Raw genomic sequence first — 23,368 nt, forward strand, 5'->3', positions numbered from 1 at the left:
TTCTTTCTTTATTCTTATTCTTTCCTCCCTTTTCTTTCCACTTTTTAGTCTTGCTTCATGCCCTCTCATTTGGGTACACTAAGTACCAGGACTTACAAAAGCCGTTAAAATTTTATTTCTTTCTTTATATTCAATTTCAGTATTGCATTATTATACCTGTCCATTTCAATGTACCTCTTGCATTTCAATCATCACTTAGCGTTATCTGAATAAGACTTTACACAATTCATACAATCCAATCATTTAAATAAGAAAACATGATAATTATAAATTTAACAAGCATAAACTTCATTTCAAATTTGTAATTTAACAGTTTGAGCATACTATCAGCATTTCAATTCCAGCACTTCAATCAAGTTCTTAAGCTGTCATTCAATCCCATGCATTTTTGTTTTATTCACAAAGCAATATATCATGCACTTTCCATCAATTGTATCAGTGAATAAATAAGATAGAGTTTATATTAACATGTGAATGCTCCTTGTCTATTAAGTGGAATCACCCACTTATAACATACATAGTTTGGTCAATATCACTTAATTGTTCGTGTTCCATGTACATCTCTTGATCTTGACTTAGTGAAAGCCTGCCCTTTCTCCTGTATTTAGGATGATTATCGACTATTTTCGAGTATGCGAAAACCAAACAGGCTTTCCCTCTCTTTCTCTTTCCTCTCCTCTCTGTCTTTTTCTCTTTGGGTTCTCTCTCTCCTCTCCATTTATCCTCTCTCTTCTCTCCACTTCTTCTCTCTCTTTTCTTTATTAAGGTGACACCTCTCTCCTGTAATACCCACATTAGGTGGGAGAGAGAGGGAGGTGTCACTTCCTTCTCTCTCTTACCTACTTATATATATATATATATATATATATATATATATATATATATATATATATATATAGACACACTTAACTAATGGGTCTAGTTTATAGGTTTGCAAGCCTACTCTATTTTCTTATGCAGGGCGCACTCTAGGATGCAAATATTAATACCTCTAGGTTCAGAAAATTATGCTGATCATTTCTTTGTTTTCAGTTCAATCTAATTTTACCATTGTGGGACCCACAAGTGATGTCAGATCTCGTCCAAAATACCAATTGGAATTCAGTTCTAAACTATAATTTAATTACACTCAAACCATTTGGTTAAACCATCAAACAAACCGTTTGGACAAATAATCCAACCACCATGATCCTTATTTAATCTTAAAGATTGAAACATTTCAACACAATGATAAAATAATAATATAAAAAGATGCAGGGCATCACAGAGAGAATTCAAATTCATTTAATATAGTGGAAAACTTAGCAATCCATTGCCTATAGGCTTGTTTGAGCCCGTACAAAGATTTATGTAAGTGACATTGGGTTCTCCCCCTTTCAATGATAACTTGGTGGGAGAACTCCTCATTAAGATCTCCTTGGAGGAATGCATTTTGAACGTCCATTTGGTGTAAAGGCTAGCTACATGCAACAAAAAGAGTAAGAAAGATGTGATTTTGGGGGCTTCCTTATGCTTCAACAACATCAAACAATGTGATCCTTATCATCAAATCACAAGTATGTTATTAGTTTTTCTTAGATCATCTCAGATTGATGTGGTTTTTGTTTCAAAACTTGAGATAGGCTAAGGTTGATGTTTGAAACATGTTTAGAAGTGTTTTTCTTTACTTCCAAACCTATTTTCACCATATACGTTACCTCTTAAACTTCTTTCTTGCATTCTTTGACAAATTTTTACTATTCATCTTAAATTGGGCACTTTCTTGATAAGTTTTCTCTCTAACTGAGAATGCTATGAGATTTTTGCTTGAAACCCTCTCTTATGCATCAAACATAATTCAAAACACAATCCCAAGCCTTTCAAATTCTTCTTGCATCAAATTTGTAATTTTCCAAAAATCACTATTTTCCTTCTTTGCTCAAATAAGGCTTTTTGCTGAATTTTTCATCTTTAATGGAACTTCTCCTCTTCTTTTCATGCCAAGGATGCTTCATGGCACACAGAGGAGGATGTCATGGACCTATGCATGGTAGAGGTTATGCACCGGGTACAAGACAAGGTATTGGATGTCCAGACCTTTTATATTACCAGCATGCCGAGTACTTATACCACACTTTCTTCGAGGATTCCCCTATTGAGTATGGGAGACTAGTCATCGTCGAGGATATGGTAGCCTTCAAGATAGAGGAGAAGTTCTGGGCCTTCAAGATAGAGCAATTGTATCCAAAGTTGGTCACGTATTTCTTTAGCATCCTGACGTACGAGGAGGATGGACAGGGTAGTTAGCAACTTATGATCTCTACTAGGGTATGAGAGACTCCATCCACTTCTCCACTAGAGTTTTGTCCTGCATCCTACGTGCACCATACATTCTAGATCAACATTGGTGAGTTCTTTCTATTACAGAGGAGGGACATCTCTTACCCTTCAAGCATTCGACCATCAATTCTATTTTATGCGGCAACGAGGATTGGGACTGCTTTGATAATGCAATAGACATGGTTCCATCTCACATTCTTGCTCACATCATAGGCAAGAACATAGTGCCCAAGGGAGGGCACCATGGTAGGATCTCACTGATGCAGGCCTTCGTGACATTCTCTTTATACATAGGCTACCGCAACGACTTAACCTACATCATTCAGTCCAAACCTGTGTAGAGGACCTAGGGCTCACGAGTCTTGCCTTTGGACGAATTCTTACTCATATCTGTGAAATCCAGCCCAAACCCTAACCTGGACACCCTATCTATTTGGGTGAACAAGGGCTTGTTTGATGTTTGACCTTGAAGTTGGACCTTGAATACAATGTTGTTATCCTTGGAAGGTCCTAGGAAGTCAAGTCAGACCTCTCCCTTAGTGTAGATCTGAAGTCCTGAAGTGAAGGAAGAATTATTTGTCAGCCATCTCAGTAGAAGACATGGTGTTTGACCCAAAACCCATGGATATTGATGATGGAGTTCCCTTTTGGAAACCTTATCTGTTTTGAAGTTGAACTGCATCTTAGTGTTGAAGAGCTTGGTTGATTGACTTAAGGCCTAGTTGGATAGATTTTGGAAGTTCCCTCAATGCTAGGTAAGTTGCTTGTTGAGTTGGGAGAAGCCCCATTGAAAATCTTGAGGTTTAGAGCTTGAAATCCCTAAGTTTGGGCAAGCTGCCCAATGACAGGGGGCTGTTTTGTAAAACTCGATTTTTAGGGTTTTTGAAGCTCTATTTATTAGAATTTCATGGTGATCAGCCCCATTATGTTCCTAAGCCTCTGGAGAAAGTGGGAAGGACCTTAGAACCTCATCTTCGAAGCCAAGGAAGACCCCCAAGTATCAGTTAGAGTTTCTCTGTCGAATCTTCTTCTGCAAGGTTAGTAATTGATCTGTTTCTTCTCTGATCGATTCTCTCTACTATTTCTTCTAGTGCCTTCTATTCCCTTTGATAGGAGGGTGATCTTAAGTCATTCCTATGACTGATCCTTCTATCCCTGCTATTCTAGAGTGGACCTCCATACACTCTATAACCTTGTGAATTCTCCACTTGATGATTTCAAAGGGGAATCAAGTGTGATCTTCATGATTTGTTAACCCTTCTAATTGTTTCTGATTTCAAAGAATGTTAGATTTACTCCTTTGTTTATTCCTACAAAAGACTTATTGTTATTTGTTCCCCATAATTTTTGGGTGAATCTCTTTTCCCTTTCTACTTTGTGAATCTACTTTGGGTTTATTTTTAAGGAAAATTTTGGGTAACCTTCAAGGTATCCCATTTGAGAACCTTGATTTTCTTTTATTTTTTGGATACTTTCCAATACCTTTCTTGATTTTGAAATACTATTCTTTCTTTCGTAGAGTGAATCCCCCATTTCACTCTATGTTTCTTGAAACCATATGGTGATGTTTTATGGATTTGATCTTACATGAAATCATGAGTTACCCTCTCCTTAATTTTCTTCCTATCTTTATAATTGTGGGAAAGGTCTCACACCATTGTTACAACCTTTCCTTCTATCCCCATAATTTTTGGGTGAATCTGTGAGATACACGAACTCTCTTCGGTAAAACCCTAATTGTTATGGTTTGATTAAAATTCTTTTCCTTTGATTTTATTTGATGCTTAGATCTTCTTAGATAGTCTTAGTATATTTTTTGGGAACTCCCCCTTCGAATTTCGGAGTAATTGAACTTCAAACGAAGAAGTTATGACCGATTTAGGGTTTGCTGTCGCGTATTGTTCACTTGGTCGACTGGGCGAGTGTCACATCCACCCAGCCGGTACCCTACCAGGCATACCGGGTATGTGATCCACAGTCCCAAGGATCAAGTATCGAGCAACCATGCCTCCCACATACGCGATAACACAATCATGAACAATAATAATCAAGGTAAAAGCATATGATAAAAGAATCATGAATAAGATAAAACAGATAATTAGAGTGCGGAATAAAAAGATACCAATATATATATATATATATATATATATATATATATATATATATATAATCCAAAGAGAGAGAGAGTGAGCGGGAGTCACTCCCTCAGTGGCAGCAGAAAGTAGTCAATCAAAGTTAAGATTACAGAGCCAAGTTCCAAAATAATAGTATAAGGGCCTAAGCTAAGGTCTCCTTGGTTTTATACAATATGTCCTCATAGGTGTACACAGAGGAAACTAAGCAGGGCCTTTCCCACACCAAGGTTGGGCTAATCTTGGTACGGAGGGTAACCACCCTCGGTATCTTCACCGTAACCTTCATGGTGGCTAGGACCTTCAGAGTAGTATGTGGGATCCTGGTCCGTCTCGAGGTATGAGCCATCAGCTTCTTCAGTACCTACAGAGAAATCTAACAAAACAATTGCATAGAAATGAATGAGTTCAAAAGAACTCAGCAAGGCAGTTATTCCATAATACACAAGTCATATGATACAAAACATAACATGATGCGAAATGATATGAGACAGATGATGCAAATATGATTCTAACTCTACATATGCTAGTCTCTATGGTAGACATGCTTTAAGTCATAGCACCATACATCTTTGGGTAGGTCTCAATCACTCAAGCCGGTGGGAATTGGGTCCTGCATCCCTCGGGACAAATCCATGGCTGGAGTTTAAGTCACCGATCTCTCACACTCCATTTGGTCTAAGTATTGGCGCATGTCATGGTAAAGCCTAGCCTAATGCAAGTCATCTACTCAGTCATATCATGTCAGATCTAGATACGTCTATTCCTCCCATCTCGGGATCCTTTCCGGTATCCTTCACACGAATCAAGGATATTACTCACTGGACTCATCAACCCTATTGGTCATCCACAAATAGTAGACGGGAAGCTCTCACATACTCTCACGGATATGACTCACCGGTCTCGAGCGCCTGTGAGCCCAAGTCTAGCTATTTGCAACCCTACCAATAAATGTCCCCTTTCAGGTATCCGTAGTATGATTTATGTCTTCTCACGAGTTGGTTACCGGTCTTGAGCGCCCATCAAACCATATTATTACCACGGGTCGTTCGGTCTTAATGCCCTTCCGATTTGGGTCTGATACGACAAAGACATCCTAGCCAACACATCTAGACAAGTCCTATGTATGTCATCCAATAATTCGGGAAAGTGTCGATGGGCACCTTCGGAGAATATTCCATACTATTCCCTCCGATGTCCAAGGACAGAAATGTCGGAAGGACATTCCCCAATCCCAAATCATACTTAATCAATCACATGCTCAATTCCATCATATCATATATGATTGACATTTCATCATACAAAACAAGATACAATGTAACACAATTGAACACATATGTCATTATAAAAATAAGTAAGCATGGTAATCCAAAATGATATATAACATGGTACTACTGTTATGAAGTGTATACAACAGTCACAAGATGTCTAAAATATTTCAAAGAATGTAAATCTACCACATTTCCATCATAGCGTCAAGATTCACATAATTCATGTAATTATGACAATAACTGTCCTTACCTTAATCGAATAAAAAATAATACCAAGTATCACTTAGAATAGTCCCCAAATCAGTGCTTGTACCGTAGACAACATATAAGCAGCATTAGAGAAGGAAACAATCAAATAAGAGTTCAAATGAAGCATATCAAGCAAGAACAAGATTTATGTTCTCAGCTGGTCGACTAACTGGTTGACTGACTCAGTCGACCAAGCAGTCGACCAAGATGAACAGTGATGGGTAGAATAGTGATTTTTGCCCGAAACCGATCTTCCGGGGCTCGGATCGATCCGAAACTTGGAGGGATTGTTAGGAACAGTATAAGGACACTACCTAGCAAGTATTATGATAATCTAATAGTCCAATTAGGGATTCCCAAATTGAAACCCTACGTTCTATATGCTAAACATCAAGAATTGAATTGGAATTTGTTGCAATGGCAAGGAACAATGGGGAATTAGCTAAGGGAATGATAAGAAGTAGATAGAATCATAAACCAACAACAAATCAGACCTAGCATACACATACACATCAGTTTAGATCAAAGAAACAAGTTGGAATGAAGAAAATCATAGAAATGTAATTCTAATAATCAAAATGGTAGTATAGCATAGCAAGAATGGAAGGAAACTAATGGAAATGAAAGGGGAAACACATGACTAAGTGTTTGCAAGGTTGCAGCACTTTAGTCATGGTCTCAATAGCAAGAAAGAGGAGAGGAATGAATATAATATAGGATGAGAGAGAGAAATCATACCTTGAGGAAGCAAATGGAGATGTAATGCAATGATTGAGACAAATATTCTTCACAAACTCCAAGAGATAGCTTTGGGAAGCTCACTCCTTGTTCTCTCGAGTCCAAATGATTAGGGTAGGGTTCTATTCACGAGGTCCCAATAAGTAGGCTTAAAATAATCAAGAAAATTGGAATTTTCGTATTTAATAATCTGCTGGTCGACTGGGCCAGTTGACCAAGCCATGACATCAACTTCAAATAGGGAAATGGAAGGCCAAACTGATCCAAATTGAGTTGGGTTTTCTCCTACAAGTCAATCAACAAGTCTAGATTAGGGAAATACCTTCGAAACAAGATCGGAAGTGCATCAAGTACTTCAACTAAGCTTCCCCTCTTCTAGCTACAGTTTCTCACCAAACACTGATAGTGTATCCAAGTAAGGGGCATCACTGTCAATATCCATAGGCTCTGAGTCACACACCAAATCTTCAACTACGAGGGCCCACAAGTCTCTTCTTCCACCACTCTAGGTCTTCGAACCTACAAACATCAAAGGATCCAGGTCAGGGTCAAGGTTAGGATAGGGCTAGATTTCATAGTGAGGCTACCAACCAATCAACCCACAGAGTCAGTAACCTCAATTTTGCTCTATTTTGCTTTTGTTTCGTCTCCGATCGTTGGGGTTTGTTCCTTAAGCAAATGATAGAATAAAATAGCTTTGAGGTAGTAGAAAAGAAGAACAATACAACAGAAATGCAAAGTGATGCAACTCTTCTCACATTAATCCAAAGGCTGCATGTCTTTTACAAAGAGAACAAGCTGAATATATAACAAACTAGACTCCCAAACCCCACAACGGATACCCACTAACAAACTTGATAACTACTAACAACTTGATAACCACTAACAACTTGATAACATGGAAAATAACGTGGACTACAAAATCAGCTCCTAAGATAAAGGAAAGCTATTCAAAACAACCTTCAACTAGCTGTTACTTGCAAACAACCTGGACTTCTTCAGCTAGTTGTTACTTGCTTCTCAATCAACCACATGGGACTCATTCAAACTAGCCGTTGCTGATTTGAATCACATTCTTAACACCCCCTCTTGATTCAAACCCCCCATCCCAAGCTTTCTTCGCAAGTGACTGAACCTAGAGTATGATAGTGCCTTTGTGAAGACACCTGATCATCTATGCTGCAAAACTTGAGATAAATTTCACCCTTAGCTACTAGCTTCCTTATAAAATGATGCTTAATTTCTATATGCTTAGCTCGACCATGAAAGACTAGGTTTTTGGTCATAGCTATAGCAGAACTACTATCACTTTGAACCTCAGTTGCCCCTTCTTGCTTCATACCTAGGTCAAGTAAGAGTTTTCTCATCCAAACAGCTTTGCATGCTGCAGCTCCTGCAGCTACATATTCTACCTCGCATGATGATAAGGCAACTGTAGATTGTTTCTTTGATCTCCAAGTAACCGCTCCGGATTCAAGATTAAAACAAAACCCTATTGTACTTTTTCTATCAACTGATGAGCCTGCCCAATCACTGTCACAGTAACCTTCCAGTTCTAGAGATTTAGTTTGACAATACCAAATCCCCAATCCTAGAGTTCCTGCAATATACTTTAATACTCTCTTAGCTGCTCCATAATGGTGTTTTGTTGGTTTTTGCATAAACCTTGATATCAAACTTACTACAAACATAATATCCGGCCTTGTATGTGTAAGATAAATTAAACCTCCAACTAAACTTCTGAATTTGTGCCCATCAACAACTCCGGATCCATCATCCTCCTGAAGTTTCTCATTCACATTCATGGGAGTCTCTACAGCTTTGCAATCATTTAAATTGAACTTCTTTAGAAGATCAATTGCATATTTCCTTTGAGCTATGAAGATCCCCTCCTTACATTGCTTTACCTCCATTCCCAAAAAATAATGAAGCTTGCCCAGATTTGTCATGTCAAACTTCTTCATAATTTGGCTTTTAAATTCTGCAACCAAAGAACTATTAGTCCCCATATATATCATATCATCAACATACACACATACTAATAAGAAGTCATACTTCCCACAATTCTTTATGTATACTGTTGGCTCATTTTCACTTCTTTTAAAGCCAAATTGCAGAAAATAGGCATCTATTTTCATGTACCATGCCCTGGGAGCTTGTTTAAGCCCATATAAGGCTTTCTTGAGTTTATAGACCTTATCTGGACTCTCTTGACTAATAAACCCATCAGGCTGAGCTACGTAGACTTCCTCATTTAGTTCACCATTAAGAAATGCAGACTTTACATCAAATTGGTAAACACAAAGCTTGAGAAATGCTGCTATTGATAGCACTACTCTAATTGTTTCAAACCTTGCCACAGGAGAAAGGTTTCTTCAAAATCTATCCCTTTCCTTTGTGAGTAGCCCTTCACCACTAGCCTTGCCTTATGCTTAAGTAGAGACCCATCTGAATTATATTTAGTCTTGAATACCCATTTCAAACCGATGGTTTTCTTACCCTTTGGTAGATCAACCAAACTCCAAGTTTCATTCTTCTTAATTGCTATCATTTCCTCCTCCATTGCTAGTTTCCATTCTAACTTCTCTGCTGCTTCTTCATATGAGGAAGGTTCAGATACATAAAGAGCAAATGTGCAAGACTCATAAATCTCTTTAAGTAACCTTACCTTCCTTGGTGGCGTCTCACTATCATCATCATCATTGTCTGTATATCCAACAGTGGAACCTGCACTGTTAGATGAATTTGAGTTACTGCCCTGGTGAATTGAGGTTGTGCTATTTGATCTGTCCACTGTGTTCAAGCTGTCTCAACTCGCGACTGAATTTGATCTTGATGTTGTCATACTCTTTGTCTCCTTGCTATTCAACTCTTCACCATCTTCGATCTAAACTGTAGGTGCCTTTCCTTTGTCTTCCCACTGCCAGTAAACTTTCTTCCTCATTAAACACTGTATTCCTGCTTATAATCACTTTACCAGTTGTTGGATTATAGACCCTATAAGCCTTAGATTGTGAGCAATAACCAATGAAAATGCACTTAATTGATTTTCCTTCTAACTTATGTCTTTCATGCACATTAATCAATACATACACAATAGAACCAAAAACTTTAAGATGCACAACAAAAGGCTTTTTACCTGACCAGACTTCATCGGGAGTTTTGTTAAGAACAACTCTTGTTGGTGACAAATTGATCAAATAAATTGCAGTAGCCACTGCCTCAGCCCAAAAACTATTAGGTAGCCCCTTACTCTTTAGCAGACTTCTTGCCATTTCAACAATTGTCCTGTTCTTCCTCTTCGCCATTCCATTTTGCTCTGGAGTGTAGGGTGTAGTCAGTTCTCTGTGTATTCCATGTTTCTCACAGTACTGATTGAACTCTTCAGAAATGAACTCTCCTCCTCTGTCAGTTCGGAATGTCTTTAGATTGCTGCCCTTCTGCTTTTCCACAAGAGCCTTGAACTTGATGAAGTGTTCAAAGGCTTTTGACTTAAATTTGAGGAAATACACCGAGCTCATTCTACTATGATCATCAACAAACAATAGAAAGTATTTGTTACCTCCTAATGATTCAGTTCTCATGGGCCACACAAATCAGCATGTACAAGCTCCAACTCCTCAGTTGCTCTCCAGGATTGACCAATAGGGAACGACCTCTTGCTATGCTTCCCATACATGCATCCCTTACATACTGCCGCAGACATTTCAATTTGTGGAAGACCACTTACCTTCTCCTTTTGATTCAACAACTTTAATCCAACTATGTTTAGGTGACCATATCTAAGATGTCATAATTGAGAGGCATTCTTAGACATAGTGACCATTGCATGACCTTCCAATTTGCTGAAAACTAAGGGAAACATGTGGTTGTTAGTCATGTTTACTTTGGCCAAAACATGACCAGTTGCCTTTTCAATAATGGTGCAATAGGTTTCATCAAATAATATAGTAAAGCCACTAAGTAAAAGTTGTCCCACACTCAAGAGGTTGTGGGCTAACTCTGGAGCATATAAAACATTAGAAATGTATTTAATATTTCCAGAAATAGACTTTACCTCAATTGTTCCCTTTCCTTCTTCTTGGATTTGCTTGTTGTTCCCCAAACTGATCACCCTTCTTTGAGTTTCATCAAGCTCTTTAAACATCTCCTTCATTCCAATCATGTGGTTAGAGCAACCACTATCTATGAACCATACAACCTTTTCTTTCATGTTCCATTAATGCCATGAACAGAAAATCTTCTTCTATTGCTTCAGTTTCCTCAACAAACTCAGCTAGACTGCTCTTGCAGTCTCTTGCAAAATGTCCTTGTTTACCACAAGTGTAACATCTCCTTTGCTCCACCCAACCTCTGCCTCTACCTCTTCCTCTTGAACTTCCACGTGCCCTTCCTCTACTGCCATTGTTGTTTCTTCCTTCATATTGGGTAAAGTCTTTTGCTGCAAATGCTTTTTCTTCATTCTTCTCTTGTGATCTATTCAATCGATCCTCATGAGCCTACATGAGTTCATCCACAGTGAAGATTGACAGATCCTTTGACTCCTCAATTGCTGCAACCACGTGGTCGAATCTTGGAGTTAGACTTCGAAGTATCTTTGCAACAAAAATCTCATCCGTGATGTTCTCTCCATAGGACTTCATCTGATTGACAACTGCTTTTGTCCTTGATAGGAAGTCTTGAACAGATTCGTTGGATTGCATTGATAGTGTCTCAAACTCCCTTCTCAATGATTGGAGTTTAACAATAATGACTTTGGATGATCCCTGAAATTCAATTTTCAGGGTCTCCCACGCCTCCTTTGCACTTTCTGCTGCTGAAATTCGTGAGAAAATACTTTCATGAAATCCCTGCTGAATGAAAAAAAGAGCTTTTGCATCTTTTTTCCTATTCTCCCTCAACTTTGCTTCATCATCAATCTCATTATTGCCATCATCAACCACCTCCCAAAGCTCGTGAGACTTGAAGAGTGTTCTCATCTTGATCCTCCAGAAATTGAAATTCTCACCCTTGAAAACTGGAATCGAAATTCTCATGTTTGTTTAGGGTTATTTTGGTGATCTTGGACTTGCCCATTGATATTTTTCTCGAAGTTTACGAAGTTGAATTCAAGGTGAGTACTTCACTCACAATATGCATATTTACATACCTCGTTATGATATGATTTGAATGCATGATTTAGCTATTGTTGTTTTACTTTTCTTTACATAATGTTGCTTCTGCAATTATAGTAGGTTATTCATATTGTGATTTACATATTGGAATGAATCATGAATGATGTTGAATGCGATTTGGACTATGGTGTGACATGTATGGAATCATGATTGGGATGTGATGTGAATGCCTAGGTTGTGATCGGGGGATGGGGAATGCCCTTTTGGTGTTTCTGTCATTGGACACCAGTGGAAGTGGTATGGGACCCATTCCTATGGTGCCCCTTGGCGCTTTCCATGATTACTGGTTGACATATCTAGGATTGGTCTAGAAATGTTTTGCTAGGTAAACCTATGTCATATCTGACCCTATCGATAGGGGAATTGATACCGAGTGACCCATGGCAGCAATGGGGATTTGTGGGCACTGAAGACCCGTAACCAACCCGTGAGAGGATATGAATCACATTGTGGGGGCCATTCATTGGTAGGGTTGCATGTGGTAGACTTGGGCTCATGGGCGCTCGAGATTGCGGGAAGCATGAGAGGACACGAGAGCTTCCCGTTTACTATGTGTGGATGATCAATAGGGTTAAGAGTCTACATGGCCGGGAAGGAGACGGTGACTCTAGTGTGAAAGGTACCGGAAAGGATCGTGGGAAGCGAGCAATGGACATATCTAACCCTGAGTAGAGTGACTTAGTAGATGACTTGCATTGGGCTAAGATTATCCCCGGTACACGTGCCGTACTCAAGCCAAACGGTGATGTGAGAGAGTGTTGACCTAAACCCTAGCCAAGGATGTCCGGGAAGGTTTCAAGACCCATTTACCAAACAGAGAACCCAGATGCCAGGAAGGCTGAGGGAGAGTGATTTGAGACCCACCCAGAGGAGTAAGGTGCTACGACTTAAAGCGTATCTGCCAATAGAGACCAGCATACATATATAGAGTTAGAAGCATACTTGCACATATCGTGTCATGTCATTGCATTTATGTTTGCCTTGGATTGTGTGTGAAGATGTTTATTGTGGTTGGATTATTTGCTAAGTTCTTTTTGAGCTTACCCTTCGGGGGACATGTTTTTAGATGGTATTGCAAGTACCAATGACTTTGAGAACCAAAACTATGAAGCCTCGATGGGTGACTTGTTGGGTTTCCAAGATGTTGGTGACTACGAGCAATGCAATGAAGCATACCTGTGTGATGATGGAGCGCATCAGAATTAGCTGGATCTTGAAGCTTTTTATTATTTTGTTTAGTATTAGAATGACTCTTAATTTCCTTTCATTTTTCTTCAGTTGTGATAGCTTAGAACTTGCTTTAGATTTCTAATCTACCTTCTGCTTTGTTTGTGGAGTATATTTCTGCTATACTCTACTGTTATCTTTTAATCTTGTTATCCACACTCTGATATTCTTTTGTGATCCTTCTAAGATCCTTTCTTGACTTTTATTATTAAATTACTTGAATACAATGATTTATTCTTGCTTTTGATTATATTATTGTGCTAAGTGGATATGATCGTTCCTAAACTTGATTTTCGGGGTTGTGAATCACACACTCGGGTATTCCAATAGGGTACTGGCTGGGTGGATGTGATAGTATCTTTTGTCACTTTGACTTACGTTTAAAGAAGATGGAGGTATTGCATACTAGTTTGGCTGAGCCTATAGGAGAGGATTGATCTCTATGATGGATCTCTAGGGAGAGGTAGGATCACCATTATTTACAAATGTGGAGGCTCAAGATGTAAAGGATGACAAGGATGAGGAGGATTAGGATGTACAAGATGATGAGAATGAGGACCAAGATGCAGAGGACGATGACTAGGAGGATGAGATCCAAAAGGAGGAGATTTAGGAGGAGGAGACTCAGAAGGAGGAGCATGATGATGTTCTGCCTCGCTAGATGGACGTTGGGGGTCCCCTCACGTCAGTCTTTTCTGGATCAGACTACAGATGCGCCACCTACAAATCCCTCATAATGGTCCAGGCTCTTCTCCACTTTAGACAGGATTGCGACTCGCTTGACTCAGATGCACGATTGACTTAGGTAGAGGACGACGTTCGTACTTATATTGATTGGTGTAGTACCTGGTTCCAGGGACATCCATCGAGATAGACAACTAGCAATATGATTTTGATTTTCTGCCGATTTCATATGTATTTATTTAGCTTATCCTATGCCAATCTTGTAAAAATTTTCCCTAATTAATTAATGAAGTTCAACTTATGCTTGTTTTACATACTTACTATGTACTATGAATTTCTTTCCTTTTTATATATAATATACACATTTGTTTCACCATGGTTACTTTACATTATTCAAACTTGATGTTTTATACTTCATTAAGTCTAAAAACTAGTTCTCAGTTGTCTATTATTTTCTCTGAGAATGCTTGGTCACTTCTGGATTTCTGACCAAGAGATGCTCAGTTATCATATTTTGTGGCTAGGATGTTAAATGGAACATTGCTCTAATACCATTCCGTCACACCCCTTCAGTTGGTACCCATTTACTTGAATACCTGACGGAGTGATCTACAGCTACAAGATTCGATTTCGTGTCCATCACACACCATTCCACGGAATAACACAATCATGAGCAAGAATGAATCAAGTGTTCAATGTTACAAGAATAAAGATCATAAGTATTCAAGAATCTCTAAAGGATCTAAAAAAAAAAAAAAAAAGTGGAAGCGAAGTCAAATATAATAAAAACTAATCTTCATAAGAATGGTAAACTGGAGAAGAATAAATCAAAACGAAGTCTATTTCTTCTACTATTTGGCCTTCTTCTCCAAGTGTTTATACACTTGCATCTTTGGATCAATGTTTAACTCGGATCCCAATGGCGTGTTAGGCATCTCCTATCATTGTTGATCGAGGCTGTAATAGTATGGCACTTGGATCATACCATGAGCCAGAGTCAATTTCCATTGCTTCCTTAACTATATAATCAAGGAAAAGTATCTCTGAACTCGAGCTTGGGTTCTCTTCTTCACTTGTGAATACATCTAAAAACAACAAGCCATGAGAAAAGAGTTCCAACAAACTCAGCGAGTAATTCAAATAAACATGCATATCCTTCATTCATACAAAAAGTAATAGCAATAATATGCTGACATGGTATGAAGTGTTATCAATAATGCAAATGTGATGTAATAATGTTCATACACTCTAACCAGTGCAGGTCTCTATCTAGGTAGATACACATTAAGATATCACACCAGCCTCCTCTAGGTAGGTCCCATCACTTTGGTCCTTCTCGGATACCTAGTAAGGCGGTATAGTCTATATTATAAACCTTGGATGGGGTTTACGTCACCGCTCTCTCCCCACACCATTGGCATGAGTACTTACGGTGCACATCAGGGTATTACCTAGCCCAATGCATAGTCATCTACTTTAATATGATGATGTGTTTGGAGTCATATTGTAATGTGAATGCTTAGGTTGTGATTGTGAATTGGGGAATGCCATTTGGGTGTTTTTGTCTTGGGTTATCAGTGGAGGTGGTATAGGACACAATCCTATGATGCCCCTTAGTGCTTTTCATGATTACTGGATGTCATACCTAGGATGTCTAGAAGTGGTTGGTTACAAATCCTGTCTTATAACACCTTATCGGTGTGAGTATTGAGGCCAAGTGACCCATGGCAACAATGGGGATTGTGGGCGCTCGAGACCGATAGCCAACCTATGAGAGGAAACAATCACATTGTGGGGGCAATTCATTGGTAGGGTCGCATCATTATAACCCTGGGCTCATGGGAGCTCAAGATTGGTAGACAACCCGTGAGAGGAGATGAGAGCTTCCCGTTTATTATTTGTGGATGACGAATAAGGTTAAGAGTCTGTAGTCCGAGTTGGTGGTGCCATAGGACACGATGACTATAGGGGGAAGGATACCGGAACCGATTGTGAGAGGCATGAGGGGAAGTATACAACCCTAAGTTGAGGTGACTCAATAGATGACTTGCAATGGGCTAGGTCTAACCTTTACATACACTAGTACTCATACCAAATGGTGTGGTGAGAGAGTGGTGACCTAAACCCCAGCCATGGTGATAGTCCAAGAGGGATGCCGTGAACCCCTTACCCATGATCCCAAAAGAGGTAGCTAGTCCGTGAGGGATCAGAATGACAAGACCTTCCTAGAAGAGGCTGGTGTTCCATGTTAATGCATGTCTGCCATTATAGACTAGCATCTATTAGAGTTAGTTGCATTTTGCATATTGTCTCATATCATATAGCATCATGCTATGTTCTTGAATTGGCTTGTAATTGCTATTTGTATGTGAACTACTCGTTGAGTTCTTTTGAGCTCACCCTTCAGGGACAATATTTGTTTTAGACTTTGCTGTAGATGTTGATGATGTCTAGACCCAGGAATATTAGACCCCGATGAATCATCCATACGTGAAGAATGTTCATGTGTCGAGTGCGTGTACAAGGATTAGCTCGACTTTGGAGCTAGTGGATATGGAGATTTTTGAATTTAGACACTACTTTTTTGATAAGGAAACATACTTAACACTTAGAATGATTTTGATCTTTCTTTATTTTTCTCAATTGTAATACTTTAGTTTTAACTATTCTTCCACACTTGATTATTTGAGTTTACTTCCGCAAACTTTTACTCTTATTTTGGCATCACTTCTGCACTCTGATATTGTTTTGAGATCCTTTTGCGATCCATACTTTGATTATTCTTTTAATTACATTAATACAATGATTTATTCTTGCTTATGATTGTACTATTGTGTTATGTGGGAGGATGATTGTTGAGACTTGATCAGGGTTGTGGATCACACCTCCGGGTATTTCAGTTAGGGTACTAGTTGGTGGTTGTGACGAAAATGTTCTATGTTTCATGAATGGTGTTAACCAACTCATGAATTGCACTAATCCTAGTACACGCATTCATGACACGAACATTCGTCACAGCGTGCGTCATAGTCCCCAAAATCTTGTACACTGCATGGGACCTTTTCCAAGGCTTCGATCTTGATACACAACATCTGTATTTGCAATAAGATCTAAAGTAACAAATTCCCCAAAGAGTGAACTCAAAAGAACTCAAGCAAGTAGTTCGAAGCATAAAACCATAATCACAGTTTAAATCAAAAACATCATATAGTGTATCATGATATGAAGTGAAATGCAACAATGTTTTTATAATCTAACTAATGCTAGTCTCTATATGGTAGACACACATTAAGATAGAACACCAACCTCCTCTAGGTAGGTCTTGTGTAAAACCCAGCCCTAACCTTGACCCGGAAACCTTGTTATTTGTAGGTCCAGTGACCCGAAGTAAAGTAAGAAGTCAGCTTTGGGCCATCCCAGTGGAGGACTTGGTGTCTGGCTTTGAATCCATGAGAGTTGATGATGAAGTTCTATTTATGGAAACTGAATCTTGATGAAGATCGGATTAGTTGATGGACTTGGAGTGCTCTTTATCATGGTTTGAAGGCATTTCTACCTATTAGGTAAGTCACCTGATATGTGTGCAAAACCCCTTTAGGATTGGAGTTGATCTGGGCCTTCAATTCCCTGTTTTGGAATTGCTGTCTGCATTGGTCGACTGATTGGTCGATTGGACCAGTCGACCAATCCACTCGACCAATGGGTGCTGTCTTTGGCAATTAGGTCTTGCTTGCTCTATTTAAGTCCAATCTCGAGTCTACTTCGTATTTGCTGCCTCCAAACTCTTTGGAACGAACCAAAGACCTCTGCAAGTCATCTCCCTTGCATCCTTGGTGATTTTCTTGACGGATCTTCGTCAAAACTCTTCCTTTTGCATCAAAGGTATGTCTACACTCTCTTCTTCTCCTCCATCTCTATTTTTCTTTCCTTTTTGAGTTGAGACAGTAGAGGAGATGTTGCATTCTCTGTTGCAAACATCTCTGGACTTGTCTCTCATGATCTTCCTAAGGATTAATGGCTAAAACAATGATCTTAACCATGATCATTGCAAGCTTTTGAAGGAATCATGATCAAACCATGATCTAGTCTTTGTTTAACTTTTGATTTGAATTCTGATCTCCTTGGATCTTCTATATTGATCATGTTAGTAGTCAATTGCTGTGTTTTCTTTTCATGATCCATGATCTATCAATCTCTAGTTGTTTCTCTTCTACCATACCATGTTTTCTTCATGAATCATGATAGTTACATATATGGTAGGTTTTGTTTCCTAATTTAGATTTATGCTCTTAGGTCTATTTTCTTGAAGATCTAAGTATGCTTTTCATGATACCTTTACCTGAATCAATGATTCATTCTCCTATTGTTCTTGTCTTTGATTTCTATCTTGAATTCTTCAAGATCCATGATTGATCTAATTATGGTAACTTTTTGTTTCCTAATTTGGATCTTGATGACTTGATTTGATTAGTGTTTTGAGATCCCCTATATGTTAGGATACTACTGATGTAGTTTACCCCTTGATTAGTACCCTTTTGAACCACCAAATTTGGATTTTATATCTCAAAACTCTGTTTTTTTTAGGCTCTTTATCTCGCATTGGTCGATCGATTGGTCGATTTGGACCGATCGACCAATCCACTCGACCAATGAGTACAAGCAACTCCGAATTGGTCTGTTTTGGATGTTTTGGTATCTTTTCTGTTAGGGATCTTTCCTAATATGTTGTATACACTTGTTTAGGACCTTCTTCTCAAGTTTGTCAAGATCTTACTTGATTTCTTAGGATTCCTTTGCGAGTTATAAAAGGTAAGGATGGTTACTTCTTTAACAACATAAATTGCATATCTTAGTTTCTATATTTGAATCTTGTTAAGTTATTTCTTTAATTAGATTCTTATAATGTCATACTACTGTGGTACTGTTTTGATATCAGTAGCATTACTTATTCATATTGAATTGACTCATGTATGATTTACTTACCAGTTATATACAAATTGATTGTAGTTATTGATTTCTTTCCATATATGAAGTTACCATATATGTGATGATATGAATTGATGCATGTGTATGCTTAAGTATGGTTTGGAAAGGAGAGGTGTCCTTTTGACACTTCTGTCCTTGGACTACTACGGGAATATTATGGGATGTTTCCGGAGATGCCCTCTGGACACCTTCCTAAACTGTTGGATGACATATCTAGGATTTGTCTAGTAGTGTTGGGCTAGGATGTCCCGTTATGTCAGACCCTAATCGGAGGGGTATTGAGACCGAACGACCCGTGGTAGCAATGGGGATTCATGGGTGCTCAAGACCGGTAACCAACCCGTGAGAGGATAGGAATCACATTGTGGGGGCCATTTATTGGAGGGTTGCATATGGATAGACTTGGGCTCACGGGCGCTTAAGACTGGTAACCAACCCGTGAGAGGACGTGAGAGCTTCCCGTTTACCATATGTGGATGACCAGTAGGGTTGATGAGTCCGTAGTCAGGGACAATGAGGACTCTAGTGTGAAGGATACCGGAAAGGATCGTCAGGGACGAGGAATGGACGTATCTGGATCTGACTTGATGTAACTAAGTAGAAGACTTGCATTTGGCTAGGCTTTACCCTGACATGCGCCGGTACTTAAACCAATGGTGATGTGAGAGAGTGGTGACCTATACCCCCAGCCATGGAATGTCCCGAAGGATGCTGGACCCATTACCAACTGATGATGAGTGATTGAGACCTTCCTAAAGAAGTACGGTGCTATGACTTAAAGCATGTCTCTGCCAATAGAGACCAAAGCATATGTAGAGTTAGATTCATACATTCATTGTTTGTCTCATACCATATTGCATTTATGTTTGTTCTGAAATCCTGCCATTTATGTTATTATGGATTTAACTGCCTTACTGAGTTTCTTTGAAACTCATTCCTTTATTGTACAATGTTTGTTAGACTATTCTACAGGTACTGAATATTATGACGGCCCCTATGAAGAAGCGCAAGGAGAAGAGGCATATCTCCAGGAAGGTGATTGCGGTTACAACAATTACACTGAAGATCCCGCGAGTGGTTATGCTCCGTACGATGCTTAGTCCGACCATTAAGTGGAAGCGCCCTTGTGCCGTTTATGAGATTTATACTTATAGGGATGTTGTCTATAAAGTTGTGAACAATTTAGTTACCTATTGTACCTGCTACTGGGATTAGATTCTGTCTTGCTTATTCTCTTTTAGAACTACTTTTCCGCTGGTTGTAGAGTGGGATTTTGCCTCACTTTACTTATCTGTTTTAGACACTCTGGCTATATCTAGTACTCTGATTTATATATGATTCATTCTTTCCTTATTTGGATCTATGGTTTATCTTCCGCACTTTTATTATTATTGTTCATGATTATGTTATTGTTTATGTGGGAGGTTGATTACTCGATACCTAATCTTCGGGCTGTGGATCACACTCTCGGGTATGCGAAATAGGGTACCGGCTGGGACGATGTGACATCTTGTCACTCTGATCTGTCATGGGTTGGTTACTGTTCTTGAGATCCCGAGTAAGGGTAAAGTCACCTCTCAAACAATCACCATAGTTGGAGTTTAGGTCACCACCCTCTCACACTCCATTGCCATCATAATTGGTGTGTGTCAGGGATATACCTAGCCAATGCAGGTTAATTACTCAGTCACAATGATCGAGGCTCAAATACCTCCCCTCATGCATCCCACACTCTTGGTTCAGTATCCTCCCCTACTAGAGTCAACGTATCTTATAGCTTCAACCAACTCGGACTACGCCTCCTCTTAACCCTATTGATCATCTACATATAATGGGTAGGAAGCTCTCATGACCTCCCACTAGATGGTTAGCGGTCTTGAGCGCGCACCACCCCCACACTGCTACCATGGGTCACTCGACATCAATACCCATGCCGATAGGGTGTGATATGACAGGTTGCCTAACTATACTCTTCTACGCCTCCTAGTCATGGCAAACAGTAACTGTGAAAAGTGTCGGGGACATCAAAGGACAATGTCCCATAGCACCACCACAAATATCCAAAGCCAGGAGTACCCAGATAGGTATTCTCCAATTCACAATCACAACATTCATTAACCTCCCACAAATAAGTAAAAGGTTCAAATCAATATTTACAATCCACAAACCAATTTAAGTTCATAATGCCTCAAGTTTGATCCATACATCAATATCAATAACAATTGACTTGTATTCTGTATTTTCAAAACATAAACATTATTCTTTGTCACATCCTCCAAGTCGGTACCCTAATTGGCATACCCGAGAGTGTGATCCACAGCCCCGAAGATCAGGTATCGAGTAATCAACCTCCCACATAAACAATAACATAATCATGAACAATAATAATCGATGTGCAACAGATAAACCAAAGATCCAAATAAGGAAAGAATACACCATGTATATTGTCACACCCCACCCGTCGGTCTCGGTTACCCGGCCGGCAACCGGGGGGGGGGGGCGGGCAAAAAAAAAAGGGTTTTTTTAAAAAAAAAAAATATTTAAGACAAATACAGATAATCATGAGCAAGAATATCCAATAACTAAATTAAATGAATTACAGAAGCCCAAAATGCTCCAATAACAAAGGAAAGAAAATAAAGAATAATGAATAAGTCAAAAATGAGGGCAGCGGAATAAAAGTGTTTAAATCAGTTTCTTTCCAGTTTGTTTCTCTAAGTTAATGAACTTAGATTCCAGTTTAATGAGGTGAGGGGTCCTCCAATTCTTCTCCAGTCAGACCATCAACCGGTGCGATAAGCGCACTCCATGCACCCGCAGAACTCCCGCACATGCTATTTCCATCTCCCCTTTGGCGGTGCCACGTCTTCTTCAAACGGGATGGTTCCTTCATAGGGAACCAATCCATCTTCGAGATACAATTCCTTCCTCTCGTATAGGCTAAAAACATACAAAGAATAAAGGAATGAGTTCTAAAGAACTTCGATAAGAAACAATCATATATCTCATCCATTATCCAAAAATACCATGATACAACAAGTAATATGAATGAATGCAAAACATGAATGATGCTATGATTTCTAACTATGCAAGTCTCTAATAGCTGACATGCTTTAAGATAAACACCAGCCCTCCTCCCGGGTAAGTCTCATCACTCCGATCCGGCAAGGACTGGTTACCTCTGTAGGGATCCAGGGAAAAAGGGAAAGTCCACACGGCTCACAAACCATGGTTAGGGGTTAAGTCCACACTCTCTCACCACGACCATTGGTAATGAGTCTTGGCGCATGTCCGGGTTTCTAATCCAATGCAAGGTCATAATGGTTACATGTCTACATGAAGTCCGAGATACATCCCCTATGGCACCGACCAACTCGGTTCAGTATCCTTCGCAACCTAGGAGTAAGAATCCTCACGGACTGGCTACCTCTGTTGGACTCTACTCCATAACCCTATGGTCATCCACATATCATTGGGGCGGATGCTCTCATGATTCCTCCCGACACCCGGTCCGGTCCTTGGACATCCATGAGCCCAACCCTAACATATGCAACCCTACCATTTCATGACCAACGGTGGACCACCAAGTCACATCACCTGTCATCACGGGTCACTCGGTTTCAATTCCCCTACCGAAAGGGTAGTAGCATGTGGGGTACCTAGCCATGCAATCTAGACTCATCCTAACAATGTCATCAATTAATCATGATAGTCTTGAAGACATCAGCGGGCTTGTGTCCCATTCCACGACCTCCCGATAACATCAGCCAAGATATCCCAAAAGGAATACCCCAACTATCATAATCATATACCAACTACCACCATCTCATAACAATCACAAACCATAAAGTACACATGAAATCAAAGTAAACAGCAGTAGTATGACGACATTATATATGAAACTACAGCAGTATATATTGGTACAGATTAAGAATAACAATTACTAAATCAACATCTGTGAAGTATACATAAATAGATAAGATAGACTGTCCTTACTTGCATATACTTTGAAACGTCCGTAAAATGGAATCCAGTAATTATTAGTAGACTTTTCTTTTAAACGGTAATCACCTAAACACGGGGTTATTAGAATATATAAGTCACATAAACCAAATTGAATCAAAACCGAAATCTATTTGGTCACTTGTTTACCAACCGGCGCTGGTCGCTTAGGTTAAGCGACCGCCACTAGTGACCGCCCCAAAAACAGTGAGCTTCAATCCGAAACTCAGGCTTCTGATTACTCGATTTCAATCCGGTTTTCGAGTAATCTCATCCTAAATCTCGAATTAAACACTCTCTAAGCCAAAAAGGTAAGAGAAAACAATCCCCTATCATCAGTGGATTATCCCTAACCCTCTCCTTTATTGGATTTTCCATCTCACAGAAGCAGGGTTCCGTTTATGGTTATTCCATCTCACGCAGATTAAAAAAAAAGGTAAAGAATAACCAAGGGGTAATCACAGTGACGAGGAAAAAGGGTAAAACCAAACTAACGGAGATAAGAGAGTAGAGAACGAAGGGTTAGTTCAATACCTCACACCGAGAAAGCCGAGAGAAGAAGAAGCGATCCTCCAAACCACTGTCG

At 39.4% G+C, this 23,368-nt stretch overlaps 1 protein-coding gene across 1 annotated transcript; it reads right to left on the reverse strand.

The window, feature by feature from the left end:
• Positions 1 to 11,208: 11,208 nt before the first annotated feature.
• On the reverse strand, positions 11,209 to 11,745 carry LOC149028970 (uncharacterized). The gene has a single exon (XM_089137579.1). The coding sequence runs from the start codon at positions 11,743 to 11,745 to the stop codon at positions 11,209 to 11,211; it is 537 nt and encodes a 178-aa protein (XP_088993705.1).
• Between the last annotated feature and the right edge of the window lie 11,623 nt (positions 11,746 to 23,368).

This window comes from Hakea prostrata, chromosome 1 (genome assembly GCF_041222555.1).
Source record: "Hakea prostrata isolate BN-2017 chromosome 1, UWA_Hpros_2, whole genome shotgun sequence".
NCBI lineage: Eukaryota > Viridiplantae > Streptophyta > Magnoliopsida > Proteales > Proteaceae > Hakea > Hakea prostrata.

Coding starts and splice junctions, on each gene's coding strand:
- LOC149028970 (XM_089137579.1), bottom strand. CDS start 11,745: ATGAGAATTTCGATTCCAGTTTTCAAGGGTGAGAATTTCAATTTCTGG.